General features: G+C 43.9%; 1 protein-coding gene across 1 annotated transcript in view; it reads right to left on the bottom strand.

Annotated features, from left to right (window-relative positions):
• Positions 1–12,315, bottom strand: part of BCAP29 (B cell receptor associated protein 29) — a 41,799-nt gene that overhangs the window by 14,009 nt on the left and 15,475 nt on the right. The window contains exons 4-6 of the mRNA XM_075274133.1: positions 10,518–10,668; positions 7,862–7,997; positions 7,484–7,595 (exon numbers count right to left, since the gene is read on the bottom strand). Coding sequence (XP_075130234.1) covers positions 7,484–7,595; positions 7,862–7,997; positions 10,518–10,668 — 399 coding nt within the window. The remainder of the gene's footprint in view (positions 1–7,483; positions 7,596–7,861; positions 7,998–10,517; positions 10,669–12,315) is intronic.

The following is a 12,315-nucleotide window of genomic DNA, read 5'->3' as shown; positions in this document are numbered from 1 at the left end:
ACCTTTAAGCCCCTTGCAAATGACCAGACAGGAATAGGAATTGTCCTGAGTTTTGTGGCCCGGACTGTCAGCCCACTCACGGGACCACATAATGTGTGAGTGTGTCAGAAATGAGTGGGTCAGTGTGCGATCTGGGAAAAACCCACACTGACACACTGACCTGGCCCACAGTTGTCTGCAAGGGGCCTTAGTGGCTGCTTATCTCCCATGTGAAAAAAAAATAATTCACCAAAATGAAATCAGATATGCCCATCTTTTCCCCAACATCTGCTTTATGGGGCGTCACACTTGTGCCCCTGCCCGCATCCCTGGAAAAACTGCATAGGGAATGTCTTGCAGTTGAAAGGATTTTTAAAGCAAACCACTGGTGTCCACGGTGAAACCAGGTTTATGCAGCTTTTCCAGGGATTAGGACAGAAACCCAATGAGTGGACTCCAGCACTAGTGTGAACACCGCGATAGGGGGACGTTATGCAGATAGTTGGTAGATCCAGCTAAAACTGGAGGGTCCATTGAGATTTGTATAATGTGCATGGTTAACTTAACTCTGACTACTAGAGATGAGCGAACAGTGTTCTATCGAACACATGTTCGATCGGATATCAGGGTGTTCGCCATGTTCGAATCGAATCGAACACCACGTGGTAAAGTGCGCCAAAATTCGATTCCCCTCCCACCTTCCCTGGCGCCTTTTTTGCACCAATAACAGCGCAGGGGAGGTGGGACAGGAACTACGACACTGGGGGCATTGAAAAAAATTGGAAAAAGTCATTGGCTGCCGAAATCAGGTGACCTCCATTTTAGACGAATAGTGGATTTCAAATCCGGGTCATATGAGAATGTGAACTTTGTGACTATGAGACAGGGATAGCTGTACAGGCAGGGATAGCTAGGGATAACCTTTATTTAGGGGGGAATGTTATTAAAAATAACTTTTTGGGGCTCTATCGGGTGTGTAATTGTGATTTTTGTGAGATAAACTTTTTCCCATAGGGATGCATTGGCCAGCGCTGATTGGCCGAATTCCGTACTCTGGCCAATCAGTGCTGGCCAATGCATTCTATTAGCTTGATGAAGCAGAGTGTGCACAAGGGTTCAAGCGCACCCTCGGCTCTGATGTAGCAGAGCCGAGGCTGCACAAGGGTTCAAGCGCACCCTCGGCTCTGATGTAGGAGAGCCGAGGGTGCACTTGAACCCTTGTGCACCCTCAGCTCTGCTACATCAGAGCCGAGGGTGCGCTTGAACCCTTGTGCACACTCTGCTTCATCAAGCTAATAGAATGCATTGGCCAGCGCTGATTGGCCAATGTATTCTATTAGCCTGATGAAGTAGAGCTGAATGTGTGTGCTAAGCACACACATTCAGCTCTACTTCATCGGGCTAATAGAATGCATTGGCCAGCGCTGATTGGCCAGAGTACGGAACTCGACCAATCAGCGCTGGCTCTGCTGGAGGAGGCGGAGTCTAAGATCGCTCCACACCAGTCTCCATTCAGGTCCGACCTTAGACTCCGCCTCCTCCGGCAGAGCCAGCGCTGATTGGCCGAATTCCGTACTCTGGCCAATCAGCACTGGCTAATGCATTGTATTGGCTTGATGAAGCAGTGCTGAATGTGTGTGCTTAGCACACACATTCAGCTCTACTTCATCGGGCTAATAGAATGCATTGGCCAGCGCTGATTGGCCGAATTCCGTACTCTGGCCAATCAGCACTGGCTAATGCATTGTATTGGCTTGATGAAGCAGTGCTGAATGTGTGTGCTTAGCACACACATTCAGCTCTACTTCATCGGGCTAATAGAATGCATTGGCCAATCAGCGCTGGCCAATGCATTCTATTAGCGTGAACTGAGTTTGCACAGGGGTTCTAGTGCACCCTCGGCTCTGCTACATCAGATTGCTACATCTGATGTAGCAGTGCCGAGTGTGCATCAGATGTGTAGTTGAGCAAAACTGACTCAGCACTGCTAAGTCTGCATTCGCATAGGAATGCATTGGCCAGCCTTCGGCCAATCAGCGCTGGCTCTGCCGGAGGAGGCGGAGTCTAAGGTCGGACCTGAATGGAGACTGGTGTGGAGCGATCTTAGACTCCGCCTCCTCCAGCAGAGCCAGCGCTGATTGGCCGAATTCCGTACTCTGGCCAATCAGCACTGGCTAATGCATTGTATTGGCTTGATGAAGCAGTGCTGAATGTGTGTGCTTAGCACACACATTCAGCTCTACTTCATCGGGCTAATAGAATGCATTGGCCAATCAGCGCTGGCCAATGCATTCTATTAGCGTGAACTGAGTTTGCACAGGGGTTCTAGTGCACCCTCGGCTCTGCTACATCAGATTGCTACATCTGATGTAGCAGTGCCGAGTGTGCATCAGATGTGTAGTTGAGCAAAACTGACTCAGCACTGCTAAGTCTGCATTCGCATAGGAATGCATTGGCCAGCCTTCGGCCAATCAGCGCTGGCTCTGCCGGAGGAGGCGGAGTCTAAGGTCGGACCTGAATGGAGACTGGTGTGGAGCTATCTTAGACTCCGCCTCCTCCAGCAGAGCCAGCGCTGATTGGTCGAGTTCCGTACTCTGGCCAATCAGCACTGGCCAATGCATTTCTATGGGGAAAAGTTAGCTTGCGAAAATCGCAAACTGACAGGGATTTCCATGAAATAAAGTGACTTTTATGCCCCCAGACATGCTTCCCCTGCTGTCCCAGTGTCATTCCAGGGTGTTGGTATCATTTCCTGGGGTGTCATAGTGGACTTGGTGACCCTCCAGACACGAATTTGGGTTTCCCCCTTAACGAGTTTATGTTCCCCATAGACTATAATGGGGTTCGAAACCCATTCGAACACTCGAACAGTGAGCGGCTGTTCGAATCGAATTTCGAACCTCGAACATTTTAGTGTTCGCTCATCTCTACTGACTACATGACCTTCAGATGACACAAGAATACAAACCAGCATAAATCAACAGCATCCGACAATATGAATCTATTATTACATTTAATCAGGGTAAAGGAACAGTCTATGTTTATAAGGCATCAGTATACTGTCAACAAGAAGGTGCAATTAGGAGTCAAAATGCATTTAGGGTCACAAGCAAGCTGTGAACAGTGTTATTAACATTGCTATACAGATTCTAGTGATTCACTTCTGCCCATAGAAATGCTATAATACACAATTTTAGCACACATATTCAACAGTTTAAGCACAGATTACTGCAAATCAGTGGGGGCTCTAGTAGTGGAACCCCCAGGAATTGGTTATCAATAGGAGATGCTTAAAATAAAATATCCATCTAGCTTATTGATCATAAAACGGATATCCATCACCTTATCTTGACAGCCTATCCTACACAATCAAGATTTGATCTATGAGGGTCTGATACCCGGGACACACATATTAACTGATCTGGGACAGCACGGCCCCTGGTAATGTTTACATACTGGGAGCCATGTTGCTTATTGGTTGAACGAAGCGTAGCAGCAGCTTTAAGTACTGCAGCACTGTCCCACAGTCTTGGAGCAGCTGATCTGCAAGGTTCTCATTGGTAAAATAGGACATCAATATTAGAAAGTGGATAATCCGTTTAACAAAAATAGAATTCCACAAATCCAAATCCATTTACGTCAAGAAGAAATTCCTTCAGGTTGTATATTAACCAATCAAATCGTAAAGGCCCAGTTACATGGGCAGATTTTCTACCAGTAACTTGTGCCAATTGACAATATAGAAAGTTAGTCAGCGCTTGTTTAGCTCCCTTTATATGTAGCAATCACAGGTACCATGGGGAATGTTACAACTATGCGTTAGACCTGTCTTTCTCAAAGTGGGCGATAACGCCCCCTTGTGGGTGCTGGAGGCCTATAGGGGGGCAGTAAAGGGCACAGAAGATTGGGGGGCGTTGAAGCGGTATAGGGGGGCGATGGCTAATTTAATGGGGTGGTATCATAACAATGATTCTATCTATACTGCTTGTTAATGTGGATGTAAGACTTTTCCTAAATACATTGCTTCAGCAAAACTGCTTTATTTGTCCTCTATCTTACTTTATTCACTTCATTATGGACACTAGCACGTGGCCCCCTGCTCATTGCTGAGGGAGCCACATGACGTAGCTCCCTGAGTGTACAGAGCCAGCCTGTGTCTGCACCACACATACACATCACATACACATCACCTAGCTCCCTGCTGTGAGATAGAGGGGGTGGAATAAGTGCTGCTTTCTTATATAAAGCAGTCTAAATCCTACTGGGCTAAAGGACCTGGTCTCTCTGTTCACTAGGATAAAGCTTTATTATATAGAGCAGGCTGCTAGTGGGCAGAGGAGCCAGGTCCTTTAGGAAACTCCGTACAAGGTAAATCCAAGTCTACAGGACCTTTTGATGACATCACAGGCCCTTCAGTCATCCCATAGGATCACACTATGTGGTGGGCGGAGCTACACGCTAATTTGGGGGTGGGGCTAATTGACGCGAGCAAACAGGAAGAAAGAAGAGTTTTAGGCAGCTTAGAAGGCAGATCAAGCTTCATGAGGCTACCCCTTTAAAATTGTTTTTTTTGCTTTTAACACAAACTTTACCGCTCCTTTACGCTTAACGCGCGTTTCCTCGTGTAACGCCATCTAGGGGACTAGACAGTAACTATTTCCTGTCCAAAAGTTGTCAAACTGTACCATAGATGGCGGTAAGCTCCAATATTAACATAATGACTGTGATTGTGATTCTTAAGATGTAGTAAAGTAAAAAAAATTTGGGGGGGCGCTAGAAAATAATTAATTCTCGAAGTGGGCGGTAGACAAAATAAGTTTGAGAACCTCTGGGTTAGACACACAGATCACACATTTACAAAGAAAAGGCAGCTTCCAACAACAGACCATTGGGTTGTTTGCCGGCTGGTTATGGCAGGTTTACAGGTCGCTGTGATCAGGAACAAGCATGAGAAAATGTAACACGTACTTGCGGTGGAGGGCTTTATATCTCAGAATATAACTGATAAACAGAGGAGCTACTGAATCATCTCATGTAAATACCATTACTGCCAAGTAGATGTTTACAGTATGCTGGAAATTCCCCTGTGCCATTACTGAAATTCTAAGTACAGAACAGTGTGAACAATGTCACGAATTAAATACTTTACTGTAGCCAAAACACATTTTCACAGAAAATTAGGTTCTTTTCTCAATGCTTTGGACAACATATTTAGCAACTATTAGGAACACAATTCAGGAGAGGTAACTATTAATATTGTTTAGTGTATTTCACTGCAACTCCAAAACATATGAAACTGGATCCTGGGTACTTGAAATTGGCAAATATAGAAGGAGAAGCAATTCCCTGCAAAGACCCAATGAACAAGCGCAAATACAGGTCCGAAATTCTGGACCATATACTGCACAGATTTCCCAGACTGAATGTAGTAAAGGCTAGAGAGATCAGTGGTACCGCACACTATACAATTATGCGTGGTGCTAACAAAAAGAGTCCTTCGACCCATAGACATACACTCACCGGCCACTTTATTAGGTACACCATGCTAGTAACGGGTTGGACCCCCTTTTGCCTTCAGAACTGCCTCAATTCTTCGTGGCATAGATTCAACAAGGTGCTGGAAGCATTCCTCAGAGATTTTGGTCCATATTGACATGATGGCATCACACAGTTGCCGCAGATTTGTCGGCTGCACATCCATGATGCGAATCTCCCGTTCCACCACATCCCAAAGATGCTCTATTGGATTGAGATCTGGTGACTGTGGAGGCCATTGGAGTACAGTGAACTCATTGTCATGTTCAAGAAACCAGTCTGAGATGATTCCAGCTTTATGACATGGCGCATTATCCTGCTGAAAGTAGCCATCAGATGTTGGGTACATTGTGGTCATAAAGGGATGGACATGGTCAGCAACAATACTCAGGTAGGCTTTGGCGTTGCAACGATGCTCAATTGGTACCAAGGGGCCCAAAGAGTGCCAAGAAAATATTCCCCACACCATGACACCACCACCACCAGCCTGAACCGTTGATACAAGGCAGGATGGATCCATGCTTTCATGTTGTTGACGCCAAATTCTGACCCTACCATCCGAATGTCGCAGCAGAAATCGAGACTCATCAGACCAGGCAACGTTTTTCCAATCTTCAATTGTCCAATTTCGATGAGCTTGTGCAAATTGTAGCCTCAGTTTCCTGTTCTTAGCTGAAAGGAGTGGCACCCGGTGTGGTCTTCTGCTGCTGTAGCCCATCTGCCTCAAAGTTCGACGTACTGTGCGTTCAGAGATGCTCTTCTGGCTACCTTGGTTGTAACGGGTGGCTATTTGAGTCACTGTTGCCTTTCTATCAGCTCGAACCAGTCTGGCCATTCTCCTCTGACCTCTGGCATCAACAACGCATTTCCGCCCACAGAACTGCCGCTCACTGGATGTTTTTTCTTTTTCGGACCATTCTCTGTAAACCCTAGAGATGGTTGTGCGTGAAAATCCCAGTAGATCAGCAGTTTCTGAAATACTCAGACCAGCCCTTCTGGCACCAACAACCATGCCACGTTCAAAGGCACTCAAATCACCTTTCTTCCCCATACTGATGCTCGGTTTGAACTGCAGGAGATTGTCTTGACCATGTCTACATGCCTAAATGCACTGAGTTGCCGCCATGTGATTGGCTGATTAGAAATTAAGTGTTAACGAGCAGTTGGACAGGTGTACCTAATAAAGTGGCCGGTGAGTGTATACTAGAAATAATTTTGTTGCACACACTTAGGGGTTAAAGTGGAAAAAAAAATTGTTTGTGATTTTATTTTAACAGGATTGTTAACGCCATTGACACAATGCAAAGTAGTATTGACAATAAACTAGATCCGTAAATAAATCTTTTGACGTTTCGGTCCTTAGACCTTCCTCAGAAACGATCTATTTGAAACTTGTATGGGTGAAGCCTCATGTGGGAAATATGAAATGGATACGGACTAGTAGGCAGAGCCTGGAGTGTTGGCATATAAAGCAGCTGTCAAGGTCATCATGCTACGAGCTGCCTCCCCACAGCTTTACTGTCTTGTACTGTATATACCAAGCAGAAAAGCTATTGGACTCCAAGTCTCCAACCCAGGTTCAGGCCAAATTTTCAGGAGGTCTGAAGAATCATTTACTTACTATGAATTGTCACAATTAAAAGAGGATTGGTTTCACCTTCTCTCCTTTCTTGGTCCTTCACTTTCTATATGGTTATACTAGAGACCCCTTGAGGGCCAGTTTGTGGTTATCCTTAATGAGTTATGGGGACTTTGTGCCCCTAGTACCAGTTGCTTTTTCCATTTTATTGTATTTGTGAAAATGACAAAGATAAAAAAAAATAAAAAAAATCCATAAATAGGTTGTCAAATAAAAAGCTAATGGTGTATTACTGGTCTTTATGATCCGTTCTGTAAAAACTACAGTTGAGAATTTTGTTTTTTTAGACAATATATCACATACAGTATATTAAACCCAAACAATACTCACCTTCTGCCATTCTCTGCAGTTCTTCTTTACCACTTCCAATTTCATTCTTCAGTTTTTCATTCTCTCTTTTGATTTTCTGTTCGTTGTCACTGACTTTGCTTGAATCCAGAACCTTCAAAATACAGAAAGATGGAGATTTTCATTAAAGCGGTTGTCCCAGATAGATAGATATAAATATCTAACACTACATAATGACCTGATGTATACCAAAGAGATACAATTATGATGTACTCCAGGTGAATATGAAGTGAGCTTTCCCAGGGCAAATGCCAAATGTTTATAAACTTAATGTGAACAGAGGTAAAAGGACCTTTTACATCAGTTAATTATCGGGAGTGAGCGCATTTGTGGGAATTTTTATCAAACAGGTCAGCATACCTTCTTCAGATGTTCATTGTCCTCCATGTATTTTTTTGCTGCTTCATTGTTTTTTTCCACTTGTGCCTTCAGAGCATCAGAAGATTCCATCTCAGATGCCAATTGAACGATCAGATTAGTTACTCTTCTCAAAACTCTAAAATAGATAAAAAGAAGAGCATCACATAGTATTGTCTCAACAGCATTTCTTACACTCAAATGGTCCTAGCAAAGGCTATACTAACAGCCAGTCCTTGAGTTCTTAAATGGGTCCTGGGCTCTTTGCCCATAATTATATGAAGTGACTGCACATTGAGGATCCAAGTTGAGTTTATAAGGTGGCATGCCCACTTTGTAAACCTTGTCTGGGGACAAAAATGGCCTGGGGAGGTGCAAAAACAGCTGAGACAACTGATCAGAGAAGGGAAAGCCATTACAGACGGAAGATGGAACTACAGATGGGGGAAGGTAGAATCTCGAAAGTGTGGGACAGTCTGAAGGCGATATCTGGACATAAACAAAAGGCTGGTCCTCAGAAGGAGACAGGAAGTGGCTTAACCAGCTTAATCTATTCTTCAATAGATTTGACTCCAAACCAACTCTCCCTTCACCAGCATGTCAGTCAACCCCCCTCCCCTCACACACCAAGACCCAACCCCCACGGACTTGCAATGAACTGCAATCTGACTATCTGATCCTCAAGGAGTCTCATGTGTGTAGGGAAATCAAGAGGATTAAAGCAGACAAGGCTGACGGACCCGATGATTTAAGCGCAAGGGTTCTTAAAATGTGCAGTGACCAGCTGTGTGGCGTTATTACGCACATGTGCAATATGAGTCTAAAACTGGGAGTGGTACCTCAACTGTGGAAAACATCTTGTATAGAGTTGAGCGAGTACTGTTCGGATCAGCCGATCCGAACAGCACGCACGCATTGAAATGAATGGAAGCACCTGGTGGTTCCGGTTTGACGGCAGCCGGCCGCTTAACCCGCCGCGTGCATTGATTTCAATGCGTGCGTGCTGTTCGGATCGGCTGATCTGAACAGTACTCGCTCAACTCTACTCTTGTGTGGTACCAGTCCCAAAGAAACCCAACCCGATGGGCTACAATGACTACCCACCTGTAGCACTGACATACCACCTGATGAAGGTCCTAGAGAGACTGGTCCTGACACACCTATGCCCCCTAGTGAGCTCCGCTCTGGACCCCCTCCAAATTCCCTATCGGCCGGGCATTGGGGTAGATGACGCCATCATCCACCTTCTTCACAGAGCTCTCTCTCACCTGGAGAAACCCGGCAACACTGTGAGAATAATGTTCTTTGATTTCTCCAGTGCTTTCAACACCATTCAGCTAGGGCTATTGAGGGAGAAGCTGAACCTTGGTGGTGTGGCCCATCACCTGTCCAACTGGATACGAGACTATTTCACAAACCGCCCTCAGTATGTGAGAGCCCGGGATTGTGTGTCTGACACTGATCTGTAGTACAGGGGCACCACAGGGTACAGTTCTTGCCCCATTTTTGCCCACAGTTTTTTTATAGCACAATTTTTTTTTTATTTTGAGGGGGGAGGAGTCTATGACCAGCCGCAATAGTAATGTATAGAATCTCCCATAAAATAGTGAAAAAAAAGAAGCTTTAAAAAAATATAATAAAAAAAATAAAGTAAATAAAAGTTCTAAATCACTCCTTTCCCTAGAATACATATAAAAGTAACAAATGACTGTGAAACACATTCACATTAGGTATCCCTGTATCTGAAAATGCCCAGTCCACTGAATATAGGGTATCTGCAGTGCTCCTGTTCTGTCAGGAAGGGGTTAATTCAGCCAGGCTGAATTCCAAGTGTGTGTGTGTGTGTGGGGGAAACTCAGTCCTCAAGCTCAGGGAAGGGGCAGACAGACAACCAAAACACCCCCTCCCCTTCTCCAGCACCCAAAAACTCCGACCATTTTAATTTTTGAAATTTTCCAGTAGCTGCTGCATTTCCCCCCTAGGCTTATACTTGAGTCAATAAGTTTTCCCAGTTTTTGTGGTAAAATTAGGGGCCTCGGCTTATATTCGGGTCATCTTATACTCAAGTATATACGGTAATATTTACACTCTCTCAAGACTTCTGTAATTCACCCTGGCAATCTGCATGGCACCTTCAGGGACATATCCTGACAGATGGCAACCCATTCTTACCCAATCTGTGCTTGGAGTTTAATCACAATTTTTGGGTTATGTTATCCCACAAATATACTAGTTATGCTAGGTTCACACTAGCGTTCACCTGTCCGTTCTGAGCTTTCCGTCTTCTGCATGCCAGAAGTCGGAAAGCTCAGACCGGGTGCGGCAGTGAGCGTTTTATGCTCTCCGCCGCGAAACCGGATTTTTTTTTATCCGGACACAGAGTACTGCATGTTCGACTGTGTCCGGATTATAAAACCCGGTTTCGCGGCGGAGAGCATAAAACGCTCACCGCCGCACAGCTTTCTCACCCATTCAAATGAATGGGTGAGAAAGTCTCCTGCAGGTTTCCGTCTCCTGCCTCTGTTTTAGGCAGGAAACAGAAACCTGAACTACGGAGAGGAGAACACTGATGTGAATGAGCCCTTATTCTTAGCAAGTAAAGACAAAATTCTGTTAATGTTCTGTTTTTACACATGAAACAAACAACAACTTTACTTACAGCCACAGAAAGAGAGAGAATCCAGAAATATATAGATTACGTTGGGCTCTGAAGAGCTTCATATGGAGATGATCATAGTTGTTCGAGTAAAGCTTTGCCGATTTATCAGTTGCTGGAGTTGCAGAATACTTTCTCACCTCTCTGACAGCATCTATAAAGTAAGAAAAATGATGCTCCATATGATAAAGTCCTCAAGCATCTAAATAACTTAAAGCATGTGCAATAAGCTAAAAGCACTAGAAGAGATTACCTTTATAAATTACACATCACATAACTACACCTCTTCAGGTAATAGTACCAGCCTAAGACATTAACACAACAGGAAAAACATTGTATATACAGTGGATTCAAAATAAAAAATAATATTTACATCCTATTAATATTATAAATGTGAAAGTTTGTGTGTTTGGATGTTTGTTCCTCAATCACGCAAAACCCGCTCGACCGATTTGGCTGAAATTTTCCACAAACATAGTCACTACACTCGATTGCGCAATAGGCTACTTTTCGTCACAACAGCGTACATACGTTTATGCCAGGACCCCCACAAAACCCAAACTCACACCACCATCTCTGCAATCTCACACACTTTGGACCATAGCAAGCCACAAAATTCATATTGCCCTCTACAGCCTCGCCCCTAACCCCACACAATCTCATATACATATACTTTACCACTTTGCCCCTCCCCTTAACGATACTCCAGGAGGCTCTCTTTAACGCTCCGGAGCAGCCATGCTTGCCGACCCCCACCGCTCTGACAATCCGCGACACCGCCCACCCATGTCAATACCCCTAGGCGGTCTAATAAATGCAAAAAAAAAGTTTAAAAAAAAAAGTAAAAAAAAATAAAAACAAATAAAAAGGATTAAAAATTCAAATCACCCCCCGTTCCCTAGAACACATATAAAAGTAGTTAAAAACTGTGAAACACATACATGTTAGGTATCCCTGCGTCCGAAATCGCCCGCTCTACATAGCTATACAAATATTTTTCCTGTTCGGTAAACGCCGTAGCGGTAAAAATGGTCAAAAGTGCCAAACCGCCGTTTTTTCACTCTTTTGATTCTGATAAAAATATTTGAATAAAAAGTGATCAAAGCAATAACATTTCCCGAAAATGGTAGAACTAAAAAGTACACCCGACCCCGCAAAAAAAAGATGCCCTATACATCCCCGTACACGGACGTATAAAAAAGTTACGGCTGTCGGAATATGACGACTTTTCAAAAAAAAAAAAAAAAAAAAATGTTTTAACACAGTTTTGGATTTTTTTTAAGGGGTCAAAATGTAAATAAAACCATATAAATTTGGTATCCCCGGAATCGTAACGAAACACAGAATACAGGGGACATGTCATTTTGGTTGCACAGTGAACGCCGTAAAACCAAAGCCCCTAAGAAAGTCGCAGAAATGCATTTTTTTGTCAAATCCACCCCATTCAGAATTTTTTCCCTGCTTCCCAGTACATTATATAGAATAATTAATGGTGGCATCATGAAGAAAAATTTGTCCCAAGAAAAATTAAGACCTCATATGACTCTGGGAGCGGAGAAATAAAAAAAGTTATGGGGTTTAGAAGGAGGGGAGTCAAAAATGAAAAACCAAAAAATGCCATCGACGGGAAGGGGTTAACTTCAAACACCTCTGTCCCAAAGTCACTATGTAACGTTTCTCACAACACCGTATAGCAGCTCAAATACAAAGTAACTTCAACACAAAAGTCTGACGTATTCTCTGAATTATAGCAAAAACAAGATACAAAGTTACATTTCATATCCCATACCTTATACACAGT

The sequence above is a fragment of the Leptodactylus fuscus genome, chromosome 5, assembly GCF_031893055.1.
Source record: "Leptodactylus fuscus isolate aLepFus1 chromosome 5, aLepFus1.hap2, whole genome shotgun sequence".
NCBI lineage: Eukaryota > Metazoa > Chordata > Amphibia > Anura > Leptodactylidae > Leptodactylus > Leptodactylus fuscus.
This window is presented reverse-complemented; position numbering and strand designations above follow the sequence as displayed.